A 26763-nucleotide genomic window follows, 5' to 3' on the forward strand; every position below is an offset into this window, starting at 1 on the left:
TTAAAACTATTTCCATCCTTGTTTTGAGGTTGTTATTTTGGATTTGTTTTTGGGGTGGGGGGTGTTTTTTTAGACCAAAGTTCTTTCAGATATTCCCCACGTGTTCAGTAAAAATCCTGTATGAGGAAAGTCACATAAAGGTTGTTATTTGAAAACCTGTTTTCAGGGTGTAGGATATTTAGTGGCTGAATGAATATTCTGGGGCTACTATGAAGAAATTTAACTCCATGCCAGCTAAAACCAGCACCTAAAATCCTTAGGATTTTATTCAGTGCTGTTTATTTTCTAGATAGAAAGTCCAAAAAGGATGTCAAGTCCATGAGTTGTAGTTTTTAGTGCAGAACCAGTGAGTGCTTTTTAGATGACAAAGCTAGAAACAAAAGTCTTAGATAATTAGAAAGTAATAGGATTAACAGTTTTGTTTTGTTTTATTTTGTTTTTTAAACTATGTGTGAAATATCTCAATGGTCCTTTTAGGTCCATATTAAGAATATTCTGTGAAATTTCTGTGAAAAAAATATTTACATATCTGTCTACTAATGATCTTCTTTCTCTAGCATTAGTTTGGAGTTTTCCTTCCTAATTTGCCCTAAACTAAGACAAATACCTTGTAATTATGATGTTTTTATTATTGCCTTGGTTATTTCTGCTTTAATTTCAGTAAAGTTCTCATTTTCTCCAGCCCAAAATTTTGGGGTTATTTTTAATGGGAAGAGAGTAGGAAAGAAATGAGAATACATAATTTTATAGTTGGATATCCTAGAGATGTCGTTTCATTGTAAAATGGGTATTTTTAACTAAGTGAAAAATCCTTGGGGTCACAACTGCTGCTGAGGTTTTTAGGAGGCTAGTAACTTGTTGATTTTTTTAGATTAGAAATTATTTAATAAAATTCCAAACGAGAAATAAACCCTTGGGATTCTGGTCCTTGACTGATGAGCAGAGAGGTGACCATTCTTCTGGCTGACATTTTTTGAAAGCTGGGATAAGTCTAATGTGATCTTTCCTTCCAAAGGTATTTCGGGCTGGTACCCAGTGACCCTCTCAGAAGATGCGGTGCCTCCACACCGCACAAACACCGTACAGGCCATTGTGGGAGGGCTGGAGCTCTCTGTTGCCTTTGCCCACCAAGGTGACAGGGAGCGTGTTTTGGAGGCTGCCAAGCTCTTGGGGTGGAGCAGTGAGGAGATCCATGAAGACAGCGAGGATGAGAGTGGTGACTGGGAGCAGAATTCCAGTCCAGTGGCTGTGACCATCTCCACCCCAAGGGTGTGGCTGCCACTCCACTGTGTGCTGCTGGCAGGCCAGACACACATGCACAAAAGCACTTACTGCTACCTCAGGTACAAACTGTATGACCAGGAAGCCACCTGGACATGGCTTAAGCGGCCAAAACTGAGTGACGATGCAGAGAATGTTACAGTGAGCTTCAGGAAATCCAACAAGGTGACTCTCAGAAGGAGCCAGGGACTGCTGTGGTTCTTCAAAGAGGAGAAATTAGAAATCCAGGTGTGGTGGGCATATGGCAAGGAAAATGAGGTGGAAAGACCACTTGATACAGATCGTCTTATTGGATGTGCCTACGTTGACCTGGCAGCGTTAGCAGAGAGATCAAGGAGAGCACTGAGTGTTAGTGGTGAGTTCCTAAAATACAGAGCCACATTTCATTCCTCCTTATTGGCAGTTTGATGTGGTTCCTTCTCTAGTCACTTTAAACAAAATGTTTACAGCTTTGTTTTGTCCTGCACAGAATCCCAGGGTGGTTGGGGTTGGAATGGATCTCTGGAGATCAGCCAGTCCCACCCCCTTGCCCAGGCAGGGTCACCTGGAGCAGGTGACACAGGAGTGCATCCACGTGCAGTTTGGAATGTCTCTGGAGAGGGAGACTCCAGGCCCTAGGCAGCTGTTCCCGAGCTCTTCCCCCTTCATGGACAGTTGTTCTTCCTCAAACTGAGCTGGAACTTGTGTTCTAGTTTATGGCTTCTGTCATCTATGTGGTACTCAACACCCACCAGATTTGTGAACTGATCGGCTCCTCTTTCAGATACACTCAGGAAAGGGAGAAAGAGCAAGAGTTAAAACAATTTTTTTATGTGGGGTATATGTTGTGTTCTCCATATATGTACATAAAATTATGCAGAGTTACTGTTCCAAGGGCTCTCAGGAAGTTGAGGTGCTTTAATCCCAGTTACTGGGAGAAAATTAAGGTGTACGAAATTTGGGGGATTGCTCATAGTTTTTAATGTTTCCAAGCTTGTACTTCTGGGTAATAACTCACATAGAAATTATGCTGAAAATCAAAATTCATTCTGCTGGGCTCATGTGAGATCTCTGCAGTAATGAACTGTACCAGCTGTTTTCCAAGCTCCTGCTTTTCCTTTGGCTCAGTTAGCTGGTTGTTTTCCTGCAGGCGTTTATCCATTGTTCAGATGCAATGCTGCAGACCTGGCAGGAGCCGCTGTGCGTGTTCACGTCAGCCTTGCTTCAACTCCTGCTGCTCTGCCCAGACCTCCCTGTGCTGAGGAATGCAGCAGCAGTGAAGATGAAGGCACAGGGGAAGCCCCTGGTCTGAGCCAACAGGTCTGTGACAAACAGCAAGTGGATATTGTAGGTTCAGGGATCACCAATGGCGAACCACAGCAAGAAGATGTGATGTTTCTAGAAAACACTGTTGCTGTCAATATCCTTGTGGAAAGAGCAATGCATCTAAGTTTAAAAGGTAACATCACACACACACACACACACACACACACACACACACACACACTCCCCTTCTTTCTTTCTTGTCTTCCTTTTTTCTTTCTTTGTTTTCTGTTTCTTTGTTTTCCTCTGAGATCTGTTCCTACTCCAGCAAAGTGGGACAGATTTTGAACTTGGCTTCATGGTGTTGCAACCCCAATCACTGTGTAGGTACAGGGAAAGCAGGAGGCTGAACTATCTTCATGAATAAAATCCAAAATATAAATAACATAATGTTACCTGTTAGAGAAGATGGCTGAATACTGAAATTAAGCATTATCTGAATAGCTAAACTCCAAGTTAATCATTGACTGAGTAACTAAACCCCAAGACACCCCTATCTCAAAGACTCCTGCAAATGAGCACATAATAAATTTGTAAAGCTGGCTCACTGTACTTAGCTTTTGTTCCCCTGATAACATAACTTAAGAGTCAAACGCAAACTGTGATTTAAGGGTAGGTAATTCTAAAAGATTCTGAGCCCTGCAGATGGATTTTTAAAATTATTTTAGAATCTTCTGGAGTTCATAGTCTTTGAAAAACTGATGCAACTTTGTTATTGCAAAGTTTTTGATGGTATAAAGGAGCCTTCTTTTGAGTATTGCAGAAATATTTAAATATTTCTGTCTTGAACTCCTTATTTTAGAGGATTTTTAGAAGTAACTAATTGAGAGGCAGCTGATCCACTAAAACAAATATAAGCTGGTTTCAAGAAGCAGTTTCATTCTTCATGATTGCCAGACAGGTGGCCCAGCATGGAGAGTCGCTCAAGCACTGGAATAGTGTCCTCAGGACCTGGGTTTTATTCCTAGCTTTACTTCTGACTTCTTAGATAATCTTGGGCAAATGGTTTTTCCATTTCTCCCTTGAATATTCCAGTTTCTGCTCTGTTAAAGGTTTGTGTAATACTTGCTTCCATTGTAAATATAACATGCTATCAGTTCCACCAGTCAAAAGGAGTATTTTCTAGATGGTGGATTTCTTTGCTAATTGTGTGGTTTTAATTGCTGAACTGCCTTTAGATGTTGTTGTTATTAATTAAAAAATCTGTATTTAATTCTGTATCTTTTCAGGAAGTCCCTTGACAGAACGTGAAGTAACAGTCCCCAGTAGCTGCGTATCGTTTGCTGTTGCTGGTGCAGGTGCTCCAGTAACCACTCCAGTGGTAGAAAATACAGACTCACCAGTCTGGGACTTCCAGCAGCAAGCAAGGTGAGAGCTGGCGATTCACACAGACACTCCCCAGATCTGATAGCCAGGCCAGGTGTGAAAAGGATGTATGGTTTGGGTTTTGTAGCTCAGACCTGGATATCTGAGCTTAATTTAAAACAGATGAATTGACTGATTAAGTCATACATGGCAGTATTCAGGAATTAACCTGTGTGATCCAATCTTGTGTCTCCTCCAGTGTTTCTAATACCTGAATCCCTTCAAACAACTTAAAAACTGTTCTATGTTTAACACTTCATTTTTCCTTTTTTTTTTTTTTTTTTTTTTTTTATTTGCAGGAATGAACTTCAAACATTTCAGCTTTCAACCATAACCCCAGTGCTTTTCTGTCACTGTGTTATTGAGTCATTAAATAAACTGTGTTTCTGGTACATCATATCTTTTAAATGTGCAGCAAGAGTGAGGAGAAGGAAGTACTTCTTGAATAAGCAGAAGCCCAAACTTATAGAGAAATGTTATGCTTTGAGACTCAGTAATTTTGGGGTTTGTTTTGTTCCTGCCCCCATCAGTACAGAAATAAACCAATTTTTTTTGGTAGATAAAATGCCATTGAAACTTCAGAAGCATTTTACTGCTTTTTCCTGCTTTGTATAAAATATTATGGTTTTTGTTCTTAACAGATTATCCAAAGAGCTTCTCCTGGATCCACAGCAAACCTTGGTCTTCAAAGTGTGGCATAAAGCAGGTAAAGTTTGTAGTGCAGTGTTAAGAGGAGTGTGTTTTCTGCATCCTCTTCCTTAGGCTACTTATATTTCATGCAAGGAAAATAAATTCTGTGAAGTGAATTGGAGAGTGGAATTGTAGTGCTGTCTTTTGCCTTGTACTGAAAGAATGCTAGAGATAAATACCTGTTGATTTCCTGGCCCTTGGCATCCTCCTTTTCCCTATTAATCATCTTACAAGGTTTGGTTTGTCCGTATTCTCTCTGGTTTTATTTTGACGGTGCTTTAGAGGTTGGATTTTCCTGCTGAAGGAAATTTTTAACTTCTTCCTTCACATGCTGTTTGTTCTTGCTGCAGTTGGTTGAAGTGTAGCCAGCAAGTTGTAGCCAAATACTTTAATTTTTTTCTTTTTACATGTTGAAGTTCAGCTGTCTGATTTTTGCTTCAAAAATGAACTTCCTGTGTATCCAGAGTAGTGTGTGTACACAGTGGTTCTCCTCCCAGTCCCTTTCCCTGCCCTGGGCTTTCACTCTTGTGCAGGGACATTTTCTGATGAACATAACTGAGGTAATCCAAATAATATCCCCCTATTGGGACAGAATTGTTCTGGGCCTTGGGTCGACTTCCAAGCCATATTTCAAGAGCCATGTTTTAGCATTTCTGAAAATGATTCATATCAATCCATGTGTGCTTTGTATCCTTCTTCCCCAGAGTCGGAGCGAGTGATAGGATTTGCATCCGTGGACCTTTCTCCTCTCCTTTCTGGCTTCCAGCTGGTGTGTGGGTGGTACAACATCACAGACTTCAGCGGGCAGTGCCGAGGGCAGATTAAAGTGGCAGTGTCGCCTCTCCAAAACATCCATCATCTCAAAGAGGAAAGGCAGGCCAGGGCCCGAAGCCAGCCAGAAAGCTCTTCTGTAAGTTCTTCCATTTCCTCCCCTCTCACACTTGATCGGATTGCTAATCAGCACTCTGGGTTCCTGAGCAAATTCACCACAAATTCACGGCTCTGCCGTGGACGAGTCTGCATAAATGTACCAAAACCACCTAATTCCCTAGGAATTCTGCTCCAGGTTTCCATGGCAGCTGCTGACCAATGCTAGTTACAGCATTCCAACCAAGTCATGAACATCCCCATTGGCTTCACTCTGTTATTGCTTCATGGGTGTTTGGGATTTTCTTTTTAGGAGAATATTCTGTGCATTTGGATTTCTGGGAGCATGGCATAGCTCTGTTTGCTGCTTTGGATGACAGCTGGTGTATCCAGCTCAAAAACATACCATAGAGTCAACTTTTCATTGGTTAGGAAACATCTAATTTGGCAGGAATCTGTTTTTCTGGGATATTTGCCCTTTTTTTCTGTGTTTTTCTTTATTCTCTAGACTTCCCAGATATGCTGGGGAGTGTTATAGACATGTAATGTAGCCCTCATCCTACTTTCCATCACTTTACTCTCTGATAGTATGGAGGGAGCTAACAGAAGTGTCTGAAATGAAAGTGGTGTGAAATAGTACTTTGGCTCAGTGCCAGGAAATAATTTGAAAATTTAAAGCTATTTAGAAAACCCGAGGTTTTCTTAGATCAGCAGGATAATACCTTAATTTCTCTTATTTTCTTGCTGTGAAAGACTCATGTACAGTCTTTCTTTTTCCTTTTCATCCTAGGTGAAGGTCATCTTTCCAGCACGTCCTAGTAATTCTACAAACTTGTCCAAGCAGATGTTGAATTCCTTGTCAAAGGAAATCAGCATTCCTGCTCGAGAGTGGTAAGTCCACAGCTGACAACCTTTTTGATTATTTTCAGATCTTAGAAATACCTCTCTAAAGACAGTTGACTCTACTGGAAAAATAGTACAGCTTATCCAAGTGTGTCCACTGTGTTTGGGCTTAAAAATTAGTGGACATTCTCTTTCCCAGTGAGAGGAAGGTGCAGGAGGTGGCAATCCTGGGACAGGTTCCTTTTGATACAACCCAGATGTTCTGTTCCTTGTCATTGATACTTCCTGATTTGTTTCATTTGCACCCTTGTAAATTAGGGTTTAAATGATGCCATTGTTAAAACTAGCAGGTACTTTCTTCAGGCCCTGATAAGAATCAGGGTTGTGTCTGTATTTGGTTTTATTTTTAGTAAGTGTAAATTAGAGTATTCCTGATGCATCCCCTTTATTTTGCCTTAACTTCTGTCCATGGCCAGTGAATGACAGCTGGTGAAATGCTGTAGTATTGAATATTACAGGATTAAGACTGTCAGATATCCTGAAGTAATTCCTGCTTTCTGTCCCTTCAAATGAGTGAGAGAGTGTTTTAGTTCATTATTTGTTTATTTAGCCTACAGAGGTGATCCTTTCCCCATATGTGTCTTTGAAGTTTAGTGGGACTGTGGGCCACCACTATGGGATCTGAACAACTGGCTTGGGAGCTGCCAGCAGGCATGGAAAGCTCCCTGCCAGCCTCACCACTAACTTGACTTTGGTATAAAACTGAAAGAGTAAATGACATTCCTGTGCACATTTGGAAGAACTAGTTTCATCCATCGGTGGCTCTTTAGTGGATTTCAAGCCATTGGATATTCTTAGTTGGCAGACTTTCCACAGTTAGAGGTTCCAGCCTGGATTTTGGCATTAAACACAGACCTGTTTTTTTGCAGGATTAGTCCCCCTGGCACACACACGCCTCGGCACGAAGAGCACGTGCAGAACGTGCGCAGATTCCACGAATCCCTGCAGCAGGCAGAAGGGAACACGCGCCGGACAGCCAGGCTGGACTCGGCATCGCCGTCCTCACGAGCTGCTCTCCTCACTGCTCTCAGGTAAAGCAGGGCTGTGGCCAGCAGAGCAGTTGGTTAGCAGGGGAGAGCTTGGAAGTGATGGATCCAGTTGTAAGGAAATGGCAGTGGAGCAGTGCAGTAAGCAAGGATGAGATTCTGGTGTCATTGACAGCAGGTTGAGGTGAAGCTGGAAAATCAGGGACTGGATGGGGAGCTCCACAGCAGAACTAGATGCTGTAGCAGTGTGGCGAGCTGTTGAAGGGGAACAGCAGCAGCAGTGTTTCCAAATCTGGAGGGAATGCTTGTATTTATCCCTGCTGGTACTGCAGTCACAGAACAGGTGCTATGAAGCCAATAGTCCCTTCAGCTGACTTCCACAGGTACAAGGGGCTGTAAGCATTTTTGGGGTGCATGGGGCAGTATATCCTTTCCCATCAGGATGTTTTTCTTGCTAGAAGCACTGCTCCCTTACTAGATTTTAGGTTTAAATGAGATGTAAGTTTAGAAGAGTAGTATTATCTGTAGGAATATAGGACTGAAAGAGACTTCATGAGGTACTTCATCCCTTTCCGTGCTACCACAAGCAATGCATCTTAAAATCCCTAGATCTAAACACATACAAATCCTCAGATTTTTATCAAGCTCAGCCATAAGTCAAGTAGTACCCGTGGCTTTATGACTTTTATTGGAAGGTCATCTCAAATCCAACTGCTTTGATTAAGTTTAGAACTAGCTCTTTTTTAGCTTCCAGCCTAAGTTTCATAGCCCAGTCACGATTTGTTCTGGAGTTATCTTCTTGCTTAGAGCAACCTCAACACTTGCCTACTGATCTGCTTTAATATTTTATTTGGATACTTACGTGTTGTTGACTAGAATGATCCAAATTAAACCGAACTGCCACAGACCTATTTTCCCCCTCTTACCAAATCTCTTACTGCTGCTTGCAGAAAAAACTTGAGCGAGCTGGAGGAGGTTCAAAGATACTTCAGTGAGAAGCTGACCAGGTCTTTTCCTGACTTCAGCACATCCAAACCAAGCCATGAGGAGTGGGAGAGGCACCATCAGGGCTCGGTGAGCAGAGAAGTGGATCCCAAAGGCTGCCATCTTTTGAAAAAATCTAGGTCTCAGGTCAGCAGCCTAATCAATGGTAAGTTGTTGCTGTGAGTAGCAAAATGACAGGGAAATCAAATCCCTGCTGATGCTTTTAAAATAACTTAGCGGAGTAGAGAATAAGCTGGAGCCCAGAGCTACAGTTGCTGCCAGTTGGAAAGTTCTTCTATGCTTTTTCTGCCCATGGCTTCCTACAGGGAAGCAGCGTTTCCAAGAGATGGAGTTGAAGGGCACATCCCTATTATGCCAGAATTTGCCATTCTTGTATCACCATCTTGATCTTCTTTTTTTCCCTCTCTTTATTCTCCAAGGCTTTGCTCTTTTTATTTCCTTTCTTATCCTTAGCAATTGTTTTTAGTGCTTTTTTACATGCCTTCCTCTAAAATCTGTTCCAGACTCTTCCTTCTCCTTTTCCAAATGTCCCCCACTGTTCTTTTGGAGCAGGACTTGCCTCAAAATAGTTGGCCACTTTACCTGATATTGGTGAACTTAATTCTCAGAGGATGCAAACAATAAATAGGATCTGCCCAGTACAAAGCAAAAATAAGTGATTGTGGCTTTTGAAAGAATCTGTAAGATTCCCAAATAATTTCATCCTTAATGCTTCTGTTTTCTTCCTTAGCATTTCTGTTCTTCTGGCCTTGTCAGTGGTAAGCAGAGCAGAACATGTTCACATCAGCAGTGTTTGCAAAGCTGTGCATGTTTAGTTCCCAACCACCCTTACATCTAGGACTTTCTGCCAAAAACCCAGCTAAATCAGATTTAAGCTGAATTGCTGCTCCATGCATTTACTGATGCTGTTTTTTTGTTAACCAGACTTGCAGACTATAACTAAATATAGCAAAGAAGCTTCTAATGTGCATCAGGACAGCAGCAGGAAGCTGGGTGCTGTGGACGTACCGAGCTGGAAGGAGGAAGGAGCCAGACCTGAAGTTCCTGAAGGCCAGCTGGAGTCAGACGGGCCCGGCGTTTCCAGTGGCACGTGCAGTGCTGGGAGATCTGTGTTTGACAGACACATGCTGCACGAGCTTCTAGGCCCCATTGTCCCTGAAGATGAGCATCCAATGGGTTATATCCAGGAAAACAAAGGGGCTTTTGCCATCCAGCCACACAGTGAAGAAGAATACGAAGAAGATGTTATAGAACCGCGAGCTCTTAATGAAATAACAACCATAACAGACAGGACGAGCCCCTGGTCCAGTGTGATCTCTGAAGCAGGGCAGGGGGCTGAGCAGCATCCTCTGGACCCCAGGCCTGAAGATCAGCACTCCATAGATGAAGGTTGTTTCCAGAGAGGGAACAGCAGCACCTTGTCCAGCATCCTGCAAGGGGACAGCCAGAGCATGATCAGTGCCCTGAGCCCACCCATGAGCCCCCACGCAGGTGGGAATAGTCCCTGGGGAGCAGCAGGAGACTTCCAGACCTTCAGCACAGGAACAGCGGAGAAGGAGCCGCTTCTGCCTGCTGGAGAGAGCCTCTGGAACAGAGCACTGAACACTGAACCTGTAAAGAGAAATGTGGAGTACCATGCAGGCTCCAGGGAACTGCCACCACTCCCAGGAGTCGTGGGTTTGACCAATCAAAAGAACACTGAGAGAAAGGAGGAGGAAAATGCTGAGGTTGTAAATGGAGATCATCAAGGCAAGGAAGGAAGTAGTTCTGATGAGAACTGTGTTCAGAGTGTATCAGCCCAAGCAGGCTGGGAGAGAAATAGTGAGAGCTTCCCTGATGACAGCAATGAAGACCCAGTGGAAGGCTCGGAAAACCCCATCAAACCAAAAATCACTTTGTATCCTTTACTCTTTTCTTAAGCACTCCTTGCATTCGATGACTCTTCTACTTACTTAGAATCTCCCTGGCCTCAGGACAGAGAAATTTGCTATGTGAAGCTCTTCCCTGGGAAATAAATCCTGAACTGGTGATCTGGAAAGGTGTTGGAGGACCCCATTACACTGTTTCAAACACGGTAGTGATGACTTTCTTGAAACTTTTAGACAATAAATTTTGTGATTTGTGAGAGTCACTTCATTTTAGGTAGCTCCAACATGTCTTCTTGCATTTTCTCTCTGTGTTATTTTTCCAGATGTGTTAGAGCTCTTGTGTTTCTCCTGTACTAAAAGAAACATGCTTTATTTTGCTTTTAAAATATTTCTTAATATTTCTTGCACAAAGTACAAATATTGGATTAAGTGCTGGGATTTTTGCAGGATGAAGTCCTCTAGAGTTTGGGAGATATTATTTGAAAGCAAGTCAGTGTCCCATGCTCTGTGAGCCCAGGTGAGAGAACTAAGTGTTCAGAACAACAGGATATTGATTAAAACAAATGAAATTTACTATTTGGGATCTATTAACAGCTGAGGCTTTTTCTGTTTCTGGACCTCTGCGCAACTGCATACTGCCAAAGGTTGTTCCTTAACTGTTCTGCTCAGATCTGATCCTGTTGTTGTTCCCAACTTCTTCCTTCCACCCCAGGAGATGGAAGCCTCCATGAGACTGCTCAGCACTTCTTCTCATCCTTCCACATGTCCAAAAGTAAGTATGGGATTTCCTTTCCTTTATTGTCCAACTTAGTCCATTCCTTAAAGCAGGAGCAAAACTTTTCCCTTCCCTTGCCTGCCAGCACTCAACTTAGATGTGATGGCTTCCAAATCATGTCAAGGGCAATCTTCCTGACATCTCTTCTCTCCGTGAGGATGATTTTTAGCATCCATGGCAGTGTTGTCTGTGATCCTTATGCCTTTCTATCAACCAGCTGTTCAGTATGCTCAGGAAATGCTACTCCATCAGGGCCAGTGGAAGTGGCAGGTTCTTACTCCACACTTCTTTGTGCTTTAATGTGAGACGACATGCCTAATTCTGAGGAGTTCTAACTTGTAATTATGGCTTCAATTTATCTCTTTTAGATCAGGATGAAATGAGGGAGTTTGCAGCAGGAGGGAGTTCCTCAAGAGGTATCTTGTAATGCTTCTGCAAGCCAGGGAGTAGTAGAATAACTTGAGTGGTTGTTCCTCCTGTAACAAAGCTGTGGATTGCTGAGGTTTTCCTTTTTTTATGTTCATAAAGATGTATTTACTGTGAGAAGTTTGTGGCTCAGTTGTTTCAACACCTACATATTTATCTTATTTTCAGTTCATAAAGAGGGGTTATAAAGAAGAGAGAGTGACTTTTGACACAGGCAGATAGTGATGGGATAAGGGGAAACAATTTTAAACTAAAAGAGGGGACATTTAGATTAGATATTGGGAAGAAATTCTTCCCTGTGAGGGTGTGGAGGCCCTGGCAGAGGTTGCCCAGAGAAGCTGAGGTTGCTCCACCCCTGGAAATGTTCCAGGCCAGGCTGGATGGGGCTTGGAGCAACCTGGGCTAGTGGAAGGTGTCCCTGCCCGTGGCAGGGGTTGAAATGAGATAAGCTTAAAGGTCCCTACCCACCCAAACCATTTTGGAATTTCATGATCCTTTTCCAGCCCCAGCTCTGCTGTGGATGTTGATGTGGATCTGGGTGTGCAGCACCTGGGCTGTTTGTTTACCTCTCCCAGATAAGGTGATGCCTTTGTTCCTCTCCATATGACCTACGAAACAAAACACTTTAAGGAACATTTATGTCACTGGGAGCAGCTTGTCTGGTGAATCAAAACAGACTCAGGATCTAATAGCTCTGAAGTCATAGAAACCTGTGGTTTAATACTAATACCAGCTTTACTTGAATCCCCTCTCTGCAGCTCTGAGCTGAGTGGCTGGAACCTACAGCCCTGCAATTGGGTAAAATGTTAGCCCTGCAATTAGGTAAAATGTTAAAATATTTGGATATTTTGATTTTAAAGCACTTAATTTGAGGATTAGCTGGCACTAATCTTTTGCTGCAACACTTGTAGGATGTGCTGAGACAGGATTCAGTTGTGCCTTGTGCATCATACTCACTCTGGAGATCCAGTTTTTCACCGCTACCAATACACAGAGTTCAGAAAAAAATGCTTCCCCATAGTTTTGGTTTTTTAATTGGCCTTTGGAGCATCAGCTTCTAAATCTGGACTTGCTTTGGTTCTGCACAGGTCAGCAGACACCAAGCATTGACAGCAAGGCTGAAATCCGAGCTGTCCTCTGGACATCACCAGCACCCTCACTCACTTGGCAGCTGGCAAACGTCTCTCCTGGCCTTCCTGGTGCTCCTGCCACCTCTCCCTGGCTTGTCTGACTGACTCCCTGCTTTCCCCATCTTCCTTCCTGGAATGACAAAGCAGTGGTGAGGTGTGGAGCTGGGCACAGCAAAGGAGCTGATGCCATTTGAGACAAAAATGTTGTCTCAGCCCCTGCTGAGGAGGTGCTGCAGCAGCTCAGGCTCAGTGTGGATGCTGTGACCACCTTCCAGGGATCAGAGTTTTGTAGAGCCTCACAAAACCTGTTTATTACTTCTTTTCTCCATTACATAAAACTAACGCTTCCCATTCTTGAGGTGCTTCCCAGCTCTTGTCCTCCACACTGCTCACCTGCTCTGAGCGGGGACTAGAGGATAGGTTTGAAAAATCAGAGCATTAATAAAATTTTCCATAAAATGCCAGAATCCCAGAATGGTTTGGGTAGTAAAGAACCTCAAAGATCCTCTTTTTCCACCCCCTGCCATGGACAGGGACACCTTCCACCATCCCAGGGTGCTCCAAGCCCTGTCCAGCCCAGCCTTGGACACTTCCAGGAATGTAGGGGCAGCCACAGCTTCTCTGGCCTACCTGTGCCAGGGCCTCACCACTCTCACAGGGAAGAATTTGTTCCCAATATCCCATCTAACCCTGCCCTCTGGCAGTAGGAAGCCATTCCCCCTTGTCCTGGCACTCCAGGACCTTGGCTAAAGTCCCTCTCCAAATACCATGGTATTTTTTTTCCCCTCACCTCTAGGAATATTCCAAAAGGATAAGAAACTTACATGGAAACCAGTTTTACTCAGAATAATTCATATTTGTGTATGCAGACTTACCTTCAGTGTGAATTAGAAATAACACAGCCTTGGGCAGATTCACAATTAACAAGCTTTATATGTTCCAAAAATGTCAATGGCAGCAACAGCCAAAACATCCTTTCTTGGTTGTGTTTTTTCTTGATCTGCTGGATCTTCTTGGTTTCCTGCCTGGAAAGCAGAAGTAGGTGCAAGGCCACTGCCAGGGTAGGTTGTAGCCTGTTAATATGGATCTGTTTGCCCTCCATCCTGTGCACAAACAAAACTGCTGGCAAACTTGCTGAGCCACAGCACTGAAACATTCTCTGCCTCTAGGACCGGACTTCTTTGACCTTGGAAGAGGCCATGCCCCCCACCATGCCCTGTAACATGCTCATGAATCCTCTGGCACACAGACACTGAATAATCCTCAGCTGGTTTCAGTGTCACTGCCATTCCTATAAAAAGGAGAGTGAAGCGTGATCCTCGGTGCACGAGTCCCCTTTCCTCTTGCATCTTCCCCATGGAACATGTGTGCTTCCTGGCTGAGCACCAGACACTTGGAGTCTGAGAGACACAGAGGGAGAAAGCTGGGATGGGCACTGAGCTGAGCCTGTTCCTGGGGTGAGGAATGGTGTAAACACACATTTCAGATGTGTGCTCTGGAAACTATGCAGGAGGATAAAACTGGCAGTCAGAACCTGCCTGTGAGATGGATCAAAGGGGAAGGTTTGATGTCCAAAAAAGAGCAAGGGAGCTGGGGAAGGGTCTGGAGCACCAGGAGCAGCTGAGGGAGCTGGGAAAGGGGCTCAGCCTGGAGAAAAGGAGGCTCAGGGGACCCTTCTGGCTCTGCACAGCTCCCTGACAGGAGGGGACAGCCAGGGGGGTCAGGCTCTGCTCCCAGGGAACAAGGGACAAGACAAAATGCCTTCAAGCTGTGCCAGGAGAGGAACAATGTCTTCCCCCAAAAAGGTAGTCCAGCACTGGCACAGCTGCCCAGGGCAGTGGTGATTCCTGGAGGGATTTAAAGCTGTGTTGATGTGGCAGTTGGGCACATGGGATAGTGGTAGCCTTGGCGGTGCTGAGGGAACAGTTGGGCTCCATGATCTTACGTGTGTTCTCCAACCTCAATAATTCCATGATTCTATGATTCTGGTCATCTGTGTGAGCTGGGAGTGTTAATGGTGTTTTTAAACCTCACTCATTTTGAGTCACACCTGTACATGTAAAATAGCAGCCAAGGTGTTAAACCTTTCCCACAGCTGGCAGTTCATTTTCAGGAAGGTCATTAGGATAGATACATATGTCTTAACACCACTTCATCCTGCACACTGGGCAATGGTAGGAAAATGGGAGGAGGTGTATTTTAGGTGCTCATCTCTGAAACAACCTGCCAGTGGTGTGTTTTCCAAGCACACCTGGTTTCCTGACTTTGGGAGTAAACAGACTGCTCTGTTTTGCCTCGGTGACATCAAATAGCATCAGGCACCTGCTCTTGTGTTGTGGCTTTGGAGTACAGAGCATTTTAAGGGTATTAGATGTTAGGAAGGAATTATTGACTGTGAGGGTGGGGAGGCCCTGGCACAGGGTGCCCAGAGAAGCTGTGGCTGCCCCTGGATCCCTGGAAGTGCCCAAGGCTGGGTTGGACGGGGCTTGGAGCAGCCTGGGACAGTGGGAGGTGTCCCTGTCCATGGCAGGGGTGGCTCTGGATGAGCTCTAAGGTTCTTTCCCACCCAAACCATTCTGTGATTCTGTTCCTTACATTGAAAATGGGAGGTGCTGGCTCTCCATCCCTGTCTGTGCAGGACACATGGCACATGGGAAAGGGGAGCTGTGGGAGGCAGGAAATGCAGTTTCATGCACCTTTGAAATAGTTAATTGGCAGATTGGGGGAATTTCCTGGAGAGACGCTTTCAGATGCTGTGCAGAGCTCAGGGATCAGCACAGAGCCTGATCACTGCCCCTCTCCAGCCACTCCTGACTTTTTGGCTGTTCCTTGGACAGATGGGCAGAAAACAGCATGGGAAGAATGAGCTCCTGTCCTGGTCTCTGGACAGCCCTGTCCAAGGGAGGTGCTTTGCCCAGTGAGCAGCTCTCTTTGCTGGTTTTTAAGCTTCTACTGTGACCAGGTCTGCATTTAATCTCTCTTGGCTCCTTACCTTTTGACTTAGGAAATTCATCATGGAGAATTGTTAAGAAGAAAGAAGAGTAAAGCAAAGATTCTCCTAATTGTCCATATTTGTTATTTCAATGAGATAAAAATGGGAAGTGTTTTAAAGTATTTTACCTGCAGGCTGTCACCTGAGCCTGTAATGCACAAACACAAGGACTAACTTATTCCTAAAAAAGCCATTTCCCTCTCCAAATGGTGAGAGTGCACCAAAACAGGGTCCCTGACGCTGTTTCTCTCAGAGGGAGCTGGGCACCTCAGGAGACCTTTCCCAAGGCTTGGAGAAGCAGCCCAGTGATGTAGGTGAAAGGCCACACTGGCAGATCAGTTTTCCAAAAGACTTTCCTGGCCCCACAGCTTCCTCCTGTAAAGGTTTCGGAGCAGGATCTCTTTCTCAGTGCTTCACTGGCACAGCTCAGCTCTAAACTATTTGGGGAGAAATGTGTTTCTTTGTACGCTGAAATTACTCATCTTTTAGTGCTGCTGGCATATCAGGGACAAAGCCAGGCTGCTAGGAGGCTGCTGGCAAAGCAGTGAGGAGATGACACTGTTTAAAGCAGGGCTTTTCCTCTCATGGGTGCTACTTTGGGGTCCCTGAAGGTAGCTGAACTTGGCCCATCCCATTTATCATGGAATCACAGTGATGGTTTGGGCTGGGAGGGACCTTAAACTTATCCAGCCCCACCCCCTGCCATGGCTTCCACTGGGCCAGATTGCTCTAAACCATATCCAACCTGGCCTTGGGCACTTCCAGGGATCCAGGGGCAGCCACAGCTTCTCTGAGCAACATGTGCCAGGGCCTCTCCACTCTCATAGTGGGAAGAATTTCTTCCCAACATCTAATCTGAATCTCTCCTCTTTTGGTTTAAACCCATTCCCTGCCTTGTCCTGTCATCAGGCTTAAGATTTGTTGTAACAGAATATTGCCTCTCCCCTGTGAGGAGATTTGGTCTTCAGGGTTCTGCGAATTTTAAAGTAAAATAATAATTGAAAGCCAAAATGCAGACAGGTCCCAGTGACTACACCACTGTCATTCCTTTGGCTGAGGGTGGATGCTTACAAGTTCAGAGGTCACACACCAGAGCCCCATTCCAGGGTTCAGATTGTTCTCTTTCTCTCGTTGGGGTGTTTTTTTCTGGGTATCCCACTTGTCACCCTCTGCACAGCACCGTGGTTTGCCATGACATGAAACCAAGCTCAGGGCAGAGCTCTCACTCCCTGGTCCCTTCTCTCCCCAGAGCAGGAGTGCAGCGGTGCCCGGAGGAATCCCCTACCGAAGAGCAAATCGGCCCAGGCCCAGCCCCGAGCTCTCGGAAGAGGAAGCCAAAAGAATCGCCAGGATCTTCTCTGCTCAGCTCTCCAAGAAGGAATAGTGCTGGCCCAAGACCATCCACAGCAGAGCTTCCTAAGCCGTGGCCAGATGCATTGGCAGAGGCTGAGCCCTCCAGTAAAGGGGAGGTGGAAGCCACAGCTTTCAGGCTGTTTTTAGTTTGCCTAATTGGTTAGTTAATTGAAGTCCCCTATTGAGAAGGGCTTAAAGCCTGTGGTCACCCCCAGGGAGCTGCTTCTTGTAGGGGCAGGTCCCCATGAGACACACCCCTGTGGGTAACCTATGGCTTGTTGTCTGCTCTCCAAGTAGTCTGGTTTTAGGTTTTATTCCTGTGAAATGGCCCCTTCAAAAATAGTTGGTGGGCAACACAATTCTCTGTTTCCACAGGTGCCCAAAGTGCTTGTGTGAACACAGGCCCAGGGCACTGTAAAATCTGATGGGTGTACAAAAGAGGGTGACTAGAAAGATGGGACTTTTATATTTATATTTAAATTATTTTTGTACACCAGACAAACAGATTTTGATGCCAACAGAGCTCAATTATTTTTGTATTGCTCTCTCCAGTGTTTGTTTCAATAAAATTCTCCTGGTTTCTTGTCAGCCCATGCAAAGTGTCCCTATGCCAGGGCAGGAAACTTTCCTCAACAGGAGTCTCTCCCATGTGAGCTTCCAAATCAGAGAAATGCTGCTGGAAGCTGGGGTGGCCAGGAGCACGTGGAAAGATCGCTGCTTTGCCAAGGACTTGAGTATCAACGTGCAGCACAGCCCCATGTGGGATGAGTCGCTTCCAATCTGAGCTGCTTTTCAAACCATGTGTGGAATTCAGGATTTAAGCAACCAAATGATCAGCATCCCTTTTTTCTCCCACTTCTGCAGTATTTTTCTCAAGGATAATTCCGTATTCCCCGAATATGTAATTCACTGCTGACACAACTTGCCCTGTGATTGTGGCCGCTTTTCCTGCCCTTGCTGGGTCAGGATGTGAGGCAAAGGCACCCAGTGTCCCCTGGAAGGACAGGAGTGATGTGCAGGCTGCTTTCTCCTAGTGGCACCCCTAAAAAAAGCTCAGGCAGGATGCCAGCCCAGCTGGCATCACTGTCACAGAGGAGGTCACAGCAGTGACCCTGAGCTACATCTTGGGTATGAGGTAAACAGCTTCTTCCTTTCAGGTTTAGGTCAGCCGGGCAAGAAAACAAGGCAGGAGCCAGCTGGAGAGGGGTGTTGGTGCCAGGCAGCTTTTGTCTGGACCCAAGGGATGGCTTCAGGGTGTCAGGACCACTCGCAGTCCCTCTTGTGCAAGGTGAGCTCAGGTGCGAGCGGAGGCTCACAGCACATCCTGAGGGACCTTTCTGCATGTGGGGCTAACGAGCACCAAGGGTTGAACATGCAGAGTTTCTTAAAAATGGAGGAAAGGGGGCATTTCTTCACACCACCTTGGCCTCCAGCCTCGTGTCCTGAACCTGGGCCCTCTCTGCAGCCTCAGATCCAGTGCCTGGCCACGCTCTGAAGGGCATCATGGGTTTGATGGATTTCACTCCAAGGTGCTCACCTGGCCTCTGAGCTTGGGAAACACATTCCACCATACAGAGGCAATCCTGCTAGGAGCCTAGGATGGATTGTGGCTCGTGGTCTGTGTGGGGCAAAGGGATCCAACCTGCCCTGCACAAAGAGCTCAATGCTGCACTGCCTCCGAAACACTTGTAAAAACTTGGGATGAAAGTTTTCTGCATCTCGTCCTTCCCAGAGCAGTTTTAGGGTAAAAACCAGCATTCCTCCCCAGTCCACTGCAGGGGGTCTGGGCAGGACCCCCCTCCTTATGCCTAGGCCCCGTGAGGGGGACAGAGGGCTGAAACAGCCACCTCATCACAGGTGCCAGGTGACCCAGTCCCATCAACTGAAATGCCACCGGGGGAACACTGTTTTCCTGTCACCCGATCCCTGGCTGCTGGAATGTCCTCCTGGGTGCTATATAAGGTTGGGGCCAGGGAGACGGCTCTCAGGGCACTGCCTGTGCAAGGCAGGAGCTGGAACGCTGTGCCGAGGTCCCTACGGTGAGGCCACGGAGGGACATGGCTCTGGGCAGGTCACTCTGGGGGAGATGATCTCACCCAGCAACCCCTGTTATGGCTGGGGTGGGATAGGGAAGGGTAGGCATTGGTGATCCCATGCTTAGCAAGTCCTGTGCCTCAGCTTCTCTGGGATAAAAGGGAGGAGACAGGGCAGGATACGGTTTTTGGGACCAAAGCCATCAAGAGCTGCCACGGCACCATCTCCGAATGGGACACCCACGAGAAGCCCTGTCCTGATTCACCCTCCTGGTTCCCCCACAAGCCCCTCCTCTCCTTCCAGCCCCTCTGCCGCCATGGTGGGTCTGAAGGCGCCTGAGGTGCCCCCGACGGCCGCCATGAAGTTCATCAGCGCAGGGATGGCCGGCTGCATCGCTGACCTGTGCACCTTTCCCCTGGACACCGCCAAAGTGCGGCTGCAGGTACGATCCGCCGGGTCCCCAAAACCCTGTGGGCAAAGGGAGCACCTGGTGACACGAGGGACTCTCCACGCTCTGCCACAGAGCTGGTGGCGCTTGGGGAGGAACAGAAGGGGGGGTGATACATTTGACACCCCATAGATCCAGGGCGAGGTGAGGATCCCCTGGACCACGGGCTCTGTGGAGTACCGGGGTGTTTTGGGGACGCTGAGCACCATGGTGAGGACGGAGGGAGCCCGCAGCCTCTACAGCGGGCTCGCAGCAGGGCTGCAGCGCCAGATGAGCTTCGCCTCCATCCGCATCGGCCTGTACGACTCTGTGAAGCAGCTCTACACCCCCAAGGGTGCTGAGAGTGAGTGTCCAGGCAGTCCGGACTTCCCTGCGCACCCCCTTCCTGCTGCATGGCCCTCTCCCTCGGAGAAACTCACCCTGGGGGAGGCACAGCCCCCTGAGATGACCCTGTGAGGCCACTCACCCTGGGGTCCCTGGAGGGCTGGGGGACCCTGCAGGGCCGGCAGTCCCAACTCCTGCCCTCTCCAGACACAGGCATGGCTGCGAGGCTCCTGGCTGGCTGCACCACGGGGGCTGTGGCTGTGGCCTGTGCCCAGCCCACCGACGTGGTCAAGGTCCGGTTCCAGGCCAGTGGGGCCCTGTCAGACAGTGCCCGCCGGTACAGTGGCACCGTGGACGCCTATTGCACCATCGCCAGGGAGGAGGGGATCCGCGGGCTCTGGAGAGGTAGGAGTGGGCCTGGGAAGGGGATGGGGTGGGAATAGAAATGGAAACGGTGATGAGGAAGGGAAGAAGGATGGGGACAGCAGGGCTGGGGCACCTGCCCAGGGTGCTCCAGGCGGGGCTGTGAGCAGCATTCCCAACGCCACCACCCTCCTGCCCAGGGACGCTGCCCAACATCGCTCGCAATGCCATCATCAACTGCGGGGAGCTCGTCACCTATGACCTCCTCAAGGACGCGCTGCTGCGGGCACAGCTCATGACAGGTGAGGATGGCGCAGGGGGGCATGGCCAGGTGCCATCCCTGTCCCTGCAACATCCAACCCCCGTCTCTTCCCCACCTTTAGACAATGTCCCGTGCCACTTTGTGGCCGCCTTTGGGGCCGGGTTCTGTGCCACAGTGGTGGCATCACCGGTGGACGTGGTGAAGACACGGTACATGAACGCCAGCCCCGGGCAGTACCGCAATGCCCTGAGCTGCCTCCTGGCCCTGCTTATGCAGGATGGCCCCGCCGGCCTCTACAAGGGGTGAGCTGAGCACCTGCAAAACCCTCTGCGATGACTGCACGGATGTGTGGCACAGAGCCCCAAATATCCCAACCCACGTGCGGGACTTTGGGGATGGGGATGTCCCTGACACGTCCCCTTCAGCACTGCTCTTACCCACACAGCTTCGTCCCGTCCTTCCTGCGGCTGGGCTCCTGGAACGTGGTGATGTTTGTGTCGTACGAGCAGCTGCAGCGTGCCATGGCGCTGGCACGGCCGGCCCTGGCCTGAGCCCCTCGGCGCCTCTCGCCAGCCCAGCGAGGATCAGCATCAATTATATTAATTGCCAAAGCGCCGGGGAGCAGCGAAGCCGCACGCTCGGGGAGGGACCAGAGAGACAGAAGGAGGAAAGGATGCTGTTTGAGCATGGCAGAATGGAGGTTTTCAGAGAAGAGTTTTAAAGGATGAAGGAAAAAATGTTTGTTGGCTTTCCACCTGGGAAGAACTTCCCAAGGGCAGTGGTGTAGGCAGGCAGGACCAAGCTGAGGGCCAGAGAATTCCTGTTATTCCTTACTGGCGCTTCCATTAAACCGCCCCTATGGGGTCTGATCACAGCGTGGCTCAGGGTTTCTTTACATTTTTGGGGTGTTAGGGTCATTGTCCCAGCTCTACATGTGACACCAGTCAAGCTGACATTCTCTATCATTTTTGGTGCACTGAACAATTTCCCAGTGATCTCTAATTATCCAGGTCTGTCACAATCACGAATAGCAGCTCCACCTTTTGCCCTGCTCAGGCAGCAGATCCTTGACCCACGTCAATCATTCTAAAGCCTCAAATGGTCCCTTTATAGGAGAGTGAAAAGGTACATCCTATGCAGGAGAGGATGCAGAATTCCCTTTTCCTGCTTTTCCAGCATAAAAGCTGGTAATTGTTTTCTTCCCACAGGTAACTTGCAGGAACAAGATTGCCTCTCCACCTGTAGCATCCCCATTTGTTGCAGACACTAGTTCTATTTCAAAGACTCCCATCAGAAAATTGATTACTGTTATAAGAAGCAAATTCCCAAGGCGGTTTTTACTCCAGTGATGGCTGGAAGGAGCGAGTGGTGCCTGCAGGTGAGCAGCCAGAGGGGAGGGATGGATCCACAGAGGGACCTTTGTGTGTGGCCTTTCAGCACTGACACATGGGACCCGACTGCTGTGTGGGACGAGTTTATCCCGGGACTTGAGGCTCTCTGGGATCATGTTTCATGGAATAAAGCTTGTGCCGCGTTCCCAGCTGCGATTAAAAGATTTTGTGGGATGGGCTGAGCTCCATTTTCCGGGAAGAAGCGAAATGAGTGTCCCTGTGTCCACCCCCGTGGGTCACAGAGAGAAACTGTTCCTGTGGCTATGGCTGGGGGTCAGTGGGAAAAACTGAACAGTCCTGATGGAAACAATGGAAAAACAAGTCCTGTTTGGTTTTGGACTTGACATTTTCCCTCTGACCCCACCTGGTCTGTGTGTTGCCTCAGGTAACAGGAACAGGAGACAGAGGAAGAATGGGGACAAAGACAGTTTGTTACTCCAAAAGGGATGAGTTTATTTATATTTATTTCCTGACCCACCTGGAATTATTTGGGTCTCAAGAGGCACCTGGGAACCTCCTTTTGTGTCCTGAGTGGGGCCGTGGCTATAAATGGGGTAAAGTGGGGGACGGGAAGAGGAGCAGTGATTGGGATCAATGATACCTTGGGGATTTGCATCTGGACACGGCCATCAGTTTCCTCATGGGAGTGCTGGAAACAGAACTGAGAGTCCGTGAGAAATGAGAATACTGCAGCTGGAGTGCTGAGAATGGAGAGTCTGCAGTGAATGTTGTCTGGTGAGCCTCCTTATGTCCCATACCTAATGATGTGCTAGCACCAAGTCAGCTCATTCCAATTTAAACTGCCTTGAAGTATGCTTAAATGACAAGTTGGACTACAAAATGCACACGGGAAGCTCCACGCTCCTAAGGGAATGCTTTAGGGATGTGCAGCTTCTGAACTGCACAAATAATTCCTGCTCCCACAGCAACCTGCTGCGCCATGGTTGTGGGAATGTCAGAAAAGCGGCATCTTCTGTGCCACCTTAACAGTGATTTTTCCTTGGAGCTCTCAGGATCAGGAGGAAATGGTGTTCATGTCCCACTGGGAACATGGCCAGAGGTTCTGCTGTGGCTCTTGGAACAAGGGACCTGATACTTGATGTGGAATGTGTTACTGAGGAAGTTACAAATTCCTGGGCTTTTATGCGGGCAGTTTTGTGGAGGATATTGTTACAAGGTAAAATGGTCCTTTATGTGTGGAAGTTTTACTTTCATGTCAAAAAGCCTTGGGAATTCTCAGGAATGTAGTGTGGGACATTTGACCTCTGCAATGGGTCCTGTTTGCTATAAAATACCCATGTTTTAGTGGTTTGTAGTTTTTCTGACCTTGGAGAGGAGTGTGAGGCTGACTAGTCAGGTTGGTGTCTGAGAAGGGGAGGGTGTTCCGGGTTCCAGCAGTACTCCCAGGGCTGCTGCTTTGGGGCATAAACCAGAACCCAGCAATATTCCTGCTGTGCAAATGTGGGAGGGAGTGGGACAACAGGTGGCAGAGCTGGGTTTTGCTCCTTAAATCCCAGAACACCTGGCTTTAAGTTCCATCAGCCAGAGGAGGGAATGAACCCTGGTGCCAGCCATCCTGGGGGCACTGGACAGGTCTTTCCTGCCTATTATCATTTGCATGATGTGATTCTCCCTTGAGCAGAGAAGGCAGAAAATGAAGCAGGAGGGGAAGCTCATTTTGTTTTTGCAAACTCCAGGCTTGCAGCAGCTGCAGAGCAGTTTAGTTTCAAGTAATCCTGCCCAAAGATGGTCAGCTTGAACCTCTCTTGGGAGCTCTTGGATCCCTCTGTGTCACTCCTCCTCTAATCCTTTACCTGCAAGGTGTGGGCTTAGAAACACCAGCCTACTGGATGGGTTTTTACATGTATGAATTTATTTTCTTAGAAAAGCCATCAGGTAATGAAAATCTATGGAAAATGAGTGGTTGGTACCCTAGCTGCTAGTAGGTCTTGGGCTTTTCTTCTTCTTTTCTTTAACCTGTTCTTAAGAGAACCCCTAAATTGTAAAATTGAAAGTGGGGGGTAGGGAAAGTTGCTTTTTTTTTTTTAAGTATTGCTGTGGATTTTGGTATGTCAAGTGACACTACCAAGATAGACTTGGAATAACTGGACTTCAGGACTCTGATTTTAATTCTTTTAATGCATGTGGGTGCAGGAAATGCCAAATCCCAAAGTAATTCTACGTCTGTAACATTAAGTGCACCATCTTTAAAACCAAGTCCTCAGTGTGGGCTTTTGACATGGATGCAAATGGTCTAAAGGCCTTTCTTGTGCCCCGAAAGCCAAAAGAAACCTCCAAAAAGCAGCCCTTCCTTGCATATCTGGGACTTCCATTTGCTGTTGGATTCTTCCCTCCAATCTTCTCTCGGGTTTTTGTGCCAAAAGGGATCTGACCCCAGAGCCACACAGTGTGTCTGTTGCTTTGATAAATGTAAATGAAATATGCCAGGTCTGTCAGGAAAGCAAAAACATCCTGGGGTTTGTTTGGCCAAAGATGGAACATGACCATGTCCATACTAGTAGTGGGTGTGCATGCAGACCAAGTTTTGGGTCATGTGATGGCTCAGAAGTCAGGGCAAGGCTGAAGGAAGGAGGGAAGCTGCCACAGCTGCAGGTGGGGCAATACTGCCACAAAAATGGGCATATGTGTATGCATGTGCTTCCTGGCAAATCTAGATGTGACATGGAAATCCTAAGTGAGGATTTCCAGCCTCGGCTACATGTGACACAGGCTTCTGAAAATGGAGATTACTTTGGCAGAATTGCAGCTGTGAAGCAAAGCAGAATTAAAATACATGTAAGCAGAAAGAACAAGTGAAATTCTTGGTCCTGTCTGCACCTCTTGCCTCTGCCTGCTGTGAACACTTTCTGTTGCAGCTCAATATAGTCCAGTGTTTGTTGGGTTTGATTTTTGTGTGTAATAAAAACACAGTTACTCTAACAATTCCCCTGCTTTACTGGACACATCCCTGGAGTAGGACCAGACTCCCCCATACCCTGGAGGAATTTTCTCCTCCTCTGGAGAGGGGGTGAAGCCAAAGCTCACAAGCAAAGGAAAACAACCAAACCACGGGCATTATGTCCTTGATGCATCCAACCCCATGTGTTTTCCAAGTTCCCAGCACTGAAGAATCTAAACAAGAAAATGCCTGTTCTTCAGCTTCTCCAGCTTTCCCCTCACAACTACCCTGCTTCCCCAGCTCTTATCCTTGCAGCCATTTTAAAGGTGTGATGATAGAACAGGTTTGGAGGCTGTTTCTGGAATTCCTTTTGCAGCTGGATCTCGCTCCAAGCGCAGCAGGCCAGGTGAGGGTTGTGAGCTCTCTGGACTTGTGCTCACCTTGGTACAGACTGGGGCTGGAACAGGTTTTCCAGGGAAGCGAGAAGAGCCACTTTTCCTGGGATGGATTAGATTAAAAGATTTCTCTTTTGAAGAGGGAAGTGGGTTGCTTTTAGTTTGCTGAAATATCCCAGCATCCTCCCAGGGACTTGTTATAAGTGTGTGAAAAACGAGATTCACTTAATAAATTATAAAAAGTTTAATATAAACAAAAAGACAATTAGGAGAAAAGGAAATAAAGCAAAGGGTTAAAATGGTCGGGTGCCCTGGAGCGTTGCCAGGAACACACCTGGTATCTTGGGAACACTCTTTTTATCCCCTCCTGCTGTGAGGGTTTAATGCATATTCAAACTTTTCAGGAAGTATTTAGCATGTCCCCTCCCTGGTTCCGCCTATTTAGAACATGTTCTGTATAGTTTTTATTTTTTGCTGATGATAATTATTTTTGCTGACCATCATTATTTGGAGTTTGGTTTCCTTTCTTCTGCAAATGGTCAGTGTTGATAACAGTCTGGGCCCCTCATCCTGCCCTGGTGACAGCTGGGCTCCACATCCGTCCTTCCGCTGCTGCCACCAGCCTGGTCCTGGCTGCTGATAACAGCTTGGGCTCTACTGTCTTTGCCCTCTGGGGTTTCCTTGCTTTGTACTAGGAGATTGCTTTAAGCTTGAAACTTGTTAGCAAGAAAAAATTACATACATAGCCAAAAAGTATTTAACATATAATATTCATCCTAATACTTGCAAAAGCCAATATCACAATACAGATTTATAACAAGCGCACATTATGTTACTAGCTTTTCGCAAATATTATAATGAATGTAATGTATAAGGTTAGAAAACTTTGTTGCACTAATATATTTTTTTTATTTTTGTTATTGATGAAATTTAGAAATAGTGGTATAATACACATATATGTTAGGCAATAACATGATTTTAAAGCACAAACTACTTTTTGTTTATATAACCCAGAGACTGAAAAGATAGTCAGAGAACCCCCCCTGCATTCTTAAAATTATCTTGTCCTCCAAGATCTCCAAGAGAAGGATTTATTGCATCCTTATCAGAGGGTGGAAAACCCTGTGGCACCAAGAAGATTGATCTATTGGGAAGGGGGCAAGGTAAAAACTAAACAAAGGAGCATCAAAAACTTAAGAAGAATGTATGAATATGTATGAGAATTTATGGATATGTAGTAGGATTCTGTTTTTAAGGGACAATCCTTTGTTAGTAAGGTGTGCTCTCATGGCTGAATGCAGAGACACCCAGCCATATCTGTATACTTTATTTTTATCTCTTAATTGTATTTTTATTAAACTTTAAAATTCTATACAAAAATATGTGAACCTCGTTTTTCACAGACTGAAGTATGCTCTTCTGGGATTTAGCTCTCCACTTTGAAATCTGACTGTTGGGGAGCTGCTGGTCCTGCTTCTTTCAGGTTTCATAAAAACATGAGTTGCACTGAGTGTCCTGTGGGAGGAGGTAGAAGACCAGGGTAATTGCTGCCTTGGGTGAAAGGGACCATTCTGAACATGAAATTATAGGTTGCACAGTAACTTTCTTTAAGGTATTGTTATAAATCCATATTGTGATATTGGCTTACGCAAGTATTAAGATGAATGCTATATGTTATATGCTTTTGCTATGTCTTTTTCTCCT

The 26763-nt window shown here is 46.6% G+C and overlaps 2 protein-coding genes across 6 annotated transcripts in view; both read left to right on the forward strand.

Moving 5' to 3' along the window:
• C2CD3 (C2 domain containing 3 centriole elongation regulator) overlaps positions 1 to 17531 on the forward strand; it is a 36953-nt gene extending 19422 nt beyond the window's left edge. The window contains exons 22-32 of one of the 3 annotated variants that reach the window (XM_005524167.3): positions 1016 to 1636; positions 2411 to 2719; positions 3813 to 3951; positions 4590 to 4654; positions 5343 to 5548; positions 6296 to 6396; positions 7278 to 7439; positions 8345 to 8544; positions 9324 to 10296; positions 10937 to 11039; positions 16840 to 17531. In XM_005524167.3, the coding sequence (XP_005524224.2) occupies positions 1016 to 1636; positions 2411 to 2719; positions 3813 to 3951; positions 4590 to 4654; positions 5343 to 5548; positions 6296 to 6396; positions 7278 to 7439; positions 8345 to 8544; positions 9324 to 10296; positions 10937 to 11039; positions 16840 to 16974 (3014 nt within the window). In that variant the 3' untranslated portion in view covers positions 16975 to 17531. Of the gene's footprint in view, positions 1 to 1015; positions 1637 to 2410; positions 2720 to 3812; positions 3952 to 4589; positions 4655 to 5342; positions 5549 to 6295; positions 6397 to 7277; positions 7440 to 8344; positions 8545 to 9323; positions 10297 to 10936; positions 11040 to 12556; positions 12746 to 16839 lie in introns of those variants that run through there. The other 2 variants (XM_014253540.2, XM_014253541.2) reach the window with 2 other exon arrangements.
• A 1388-nt stretch (positions 17532 to 18919) lies between these two features.
• LOC102108516 (dicarboxylate carrier UCP2) lies at positions 18920 to 21927 on the forward strand. 3 transcript variants are annotated; one of them, XR_015771844.1, is made up of 8 exons: positions 18920 to 18982; positions 19263 to 19419; positions 19558 to 19768; positions 19957 to 20154; positions 20313 to 20414; positions 20496 to 20676; positions 20820 to 21499; positions 21583 to 21927. XR_015771844.1 is itself a non-coding variant. In XM_014253618.2 (7 exons), the coding sequence occupies exons 2-7, from the start codon at positions 19294 to 19296 to the stop codon at positions 20923 to 20925; spliced, it is 924 nt and encodes a 307-aa protein (XP_014109093.1). In that variant the 5' UTR covers positions 18920 to 18982; positions 19263 to 19293; the 3' UTR covers positions 20926 to 21927. The 3 variants fall into 3 exon arrangements, 2 of the variants coding, with proteins under 2 accessions (XP_014109093.1, XP_014109094.1); XM_014253618.2 differs by having other exon boundaries at positions 20820 to 21927; XM_014253619.2 differs by having other exon boundaries at positions 18921 to 18982; positions 19281 to 19419; positions 20820 to 21927.
• Positions 21928 to 26763: the final 4836 nt, after the last annotated feature.

This window comes from Pseudopodoces humilis, chromosome 2 (genome assembly GCF_049639895.1).
Source record: "Pseudopodoces humilis isolate 2021_Gansu_Grassland_sample_001 chromosome 2, ASM4963989v1, whole genome shotgun sequence".
NCBI classification, from domain to species: domain Eukaryota; kingdom Metazoa; phylum Chordata; class Aves; order Passeriformes; family Paridae; genus Pseudopodoces; species Pseudopodoces humilis.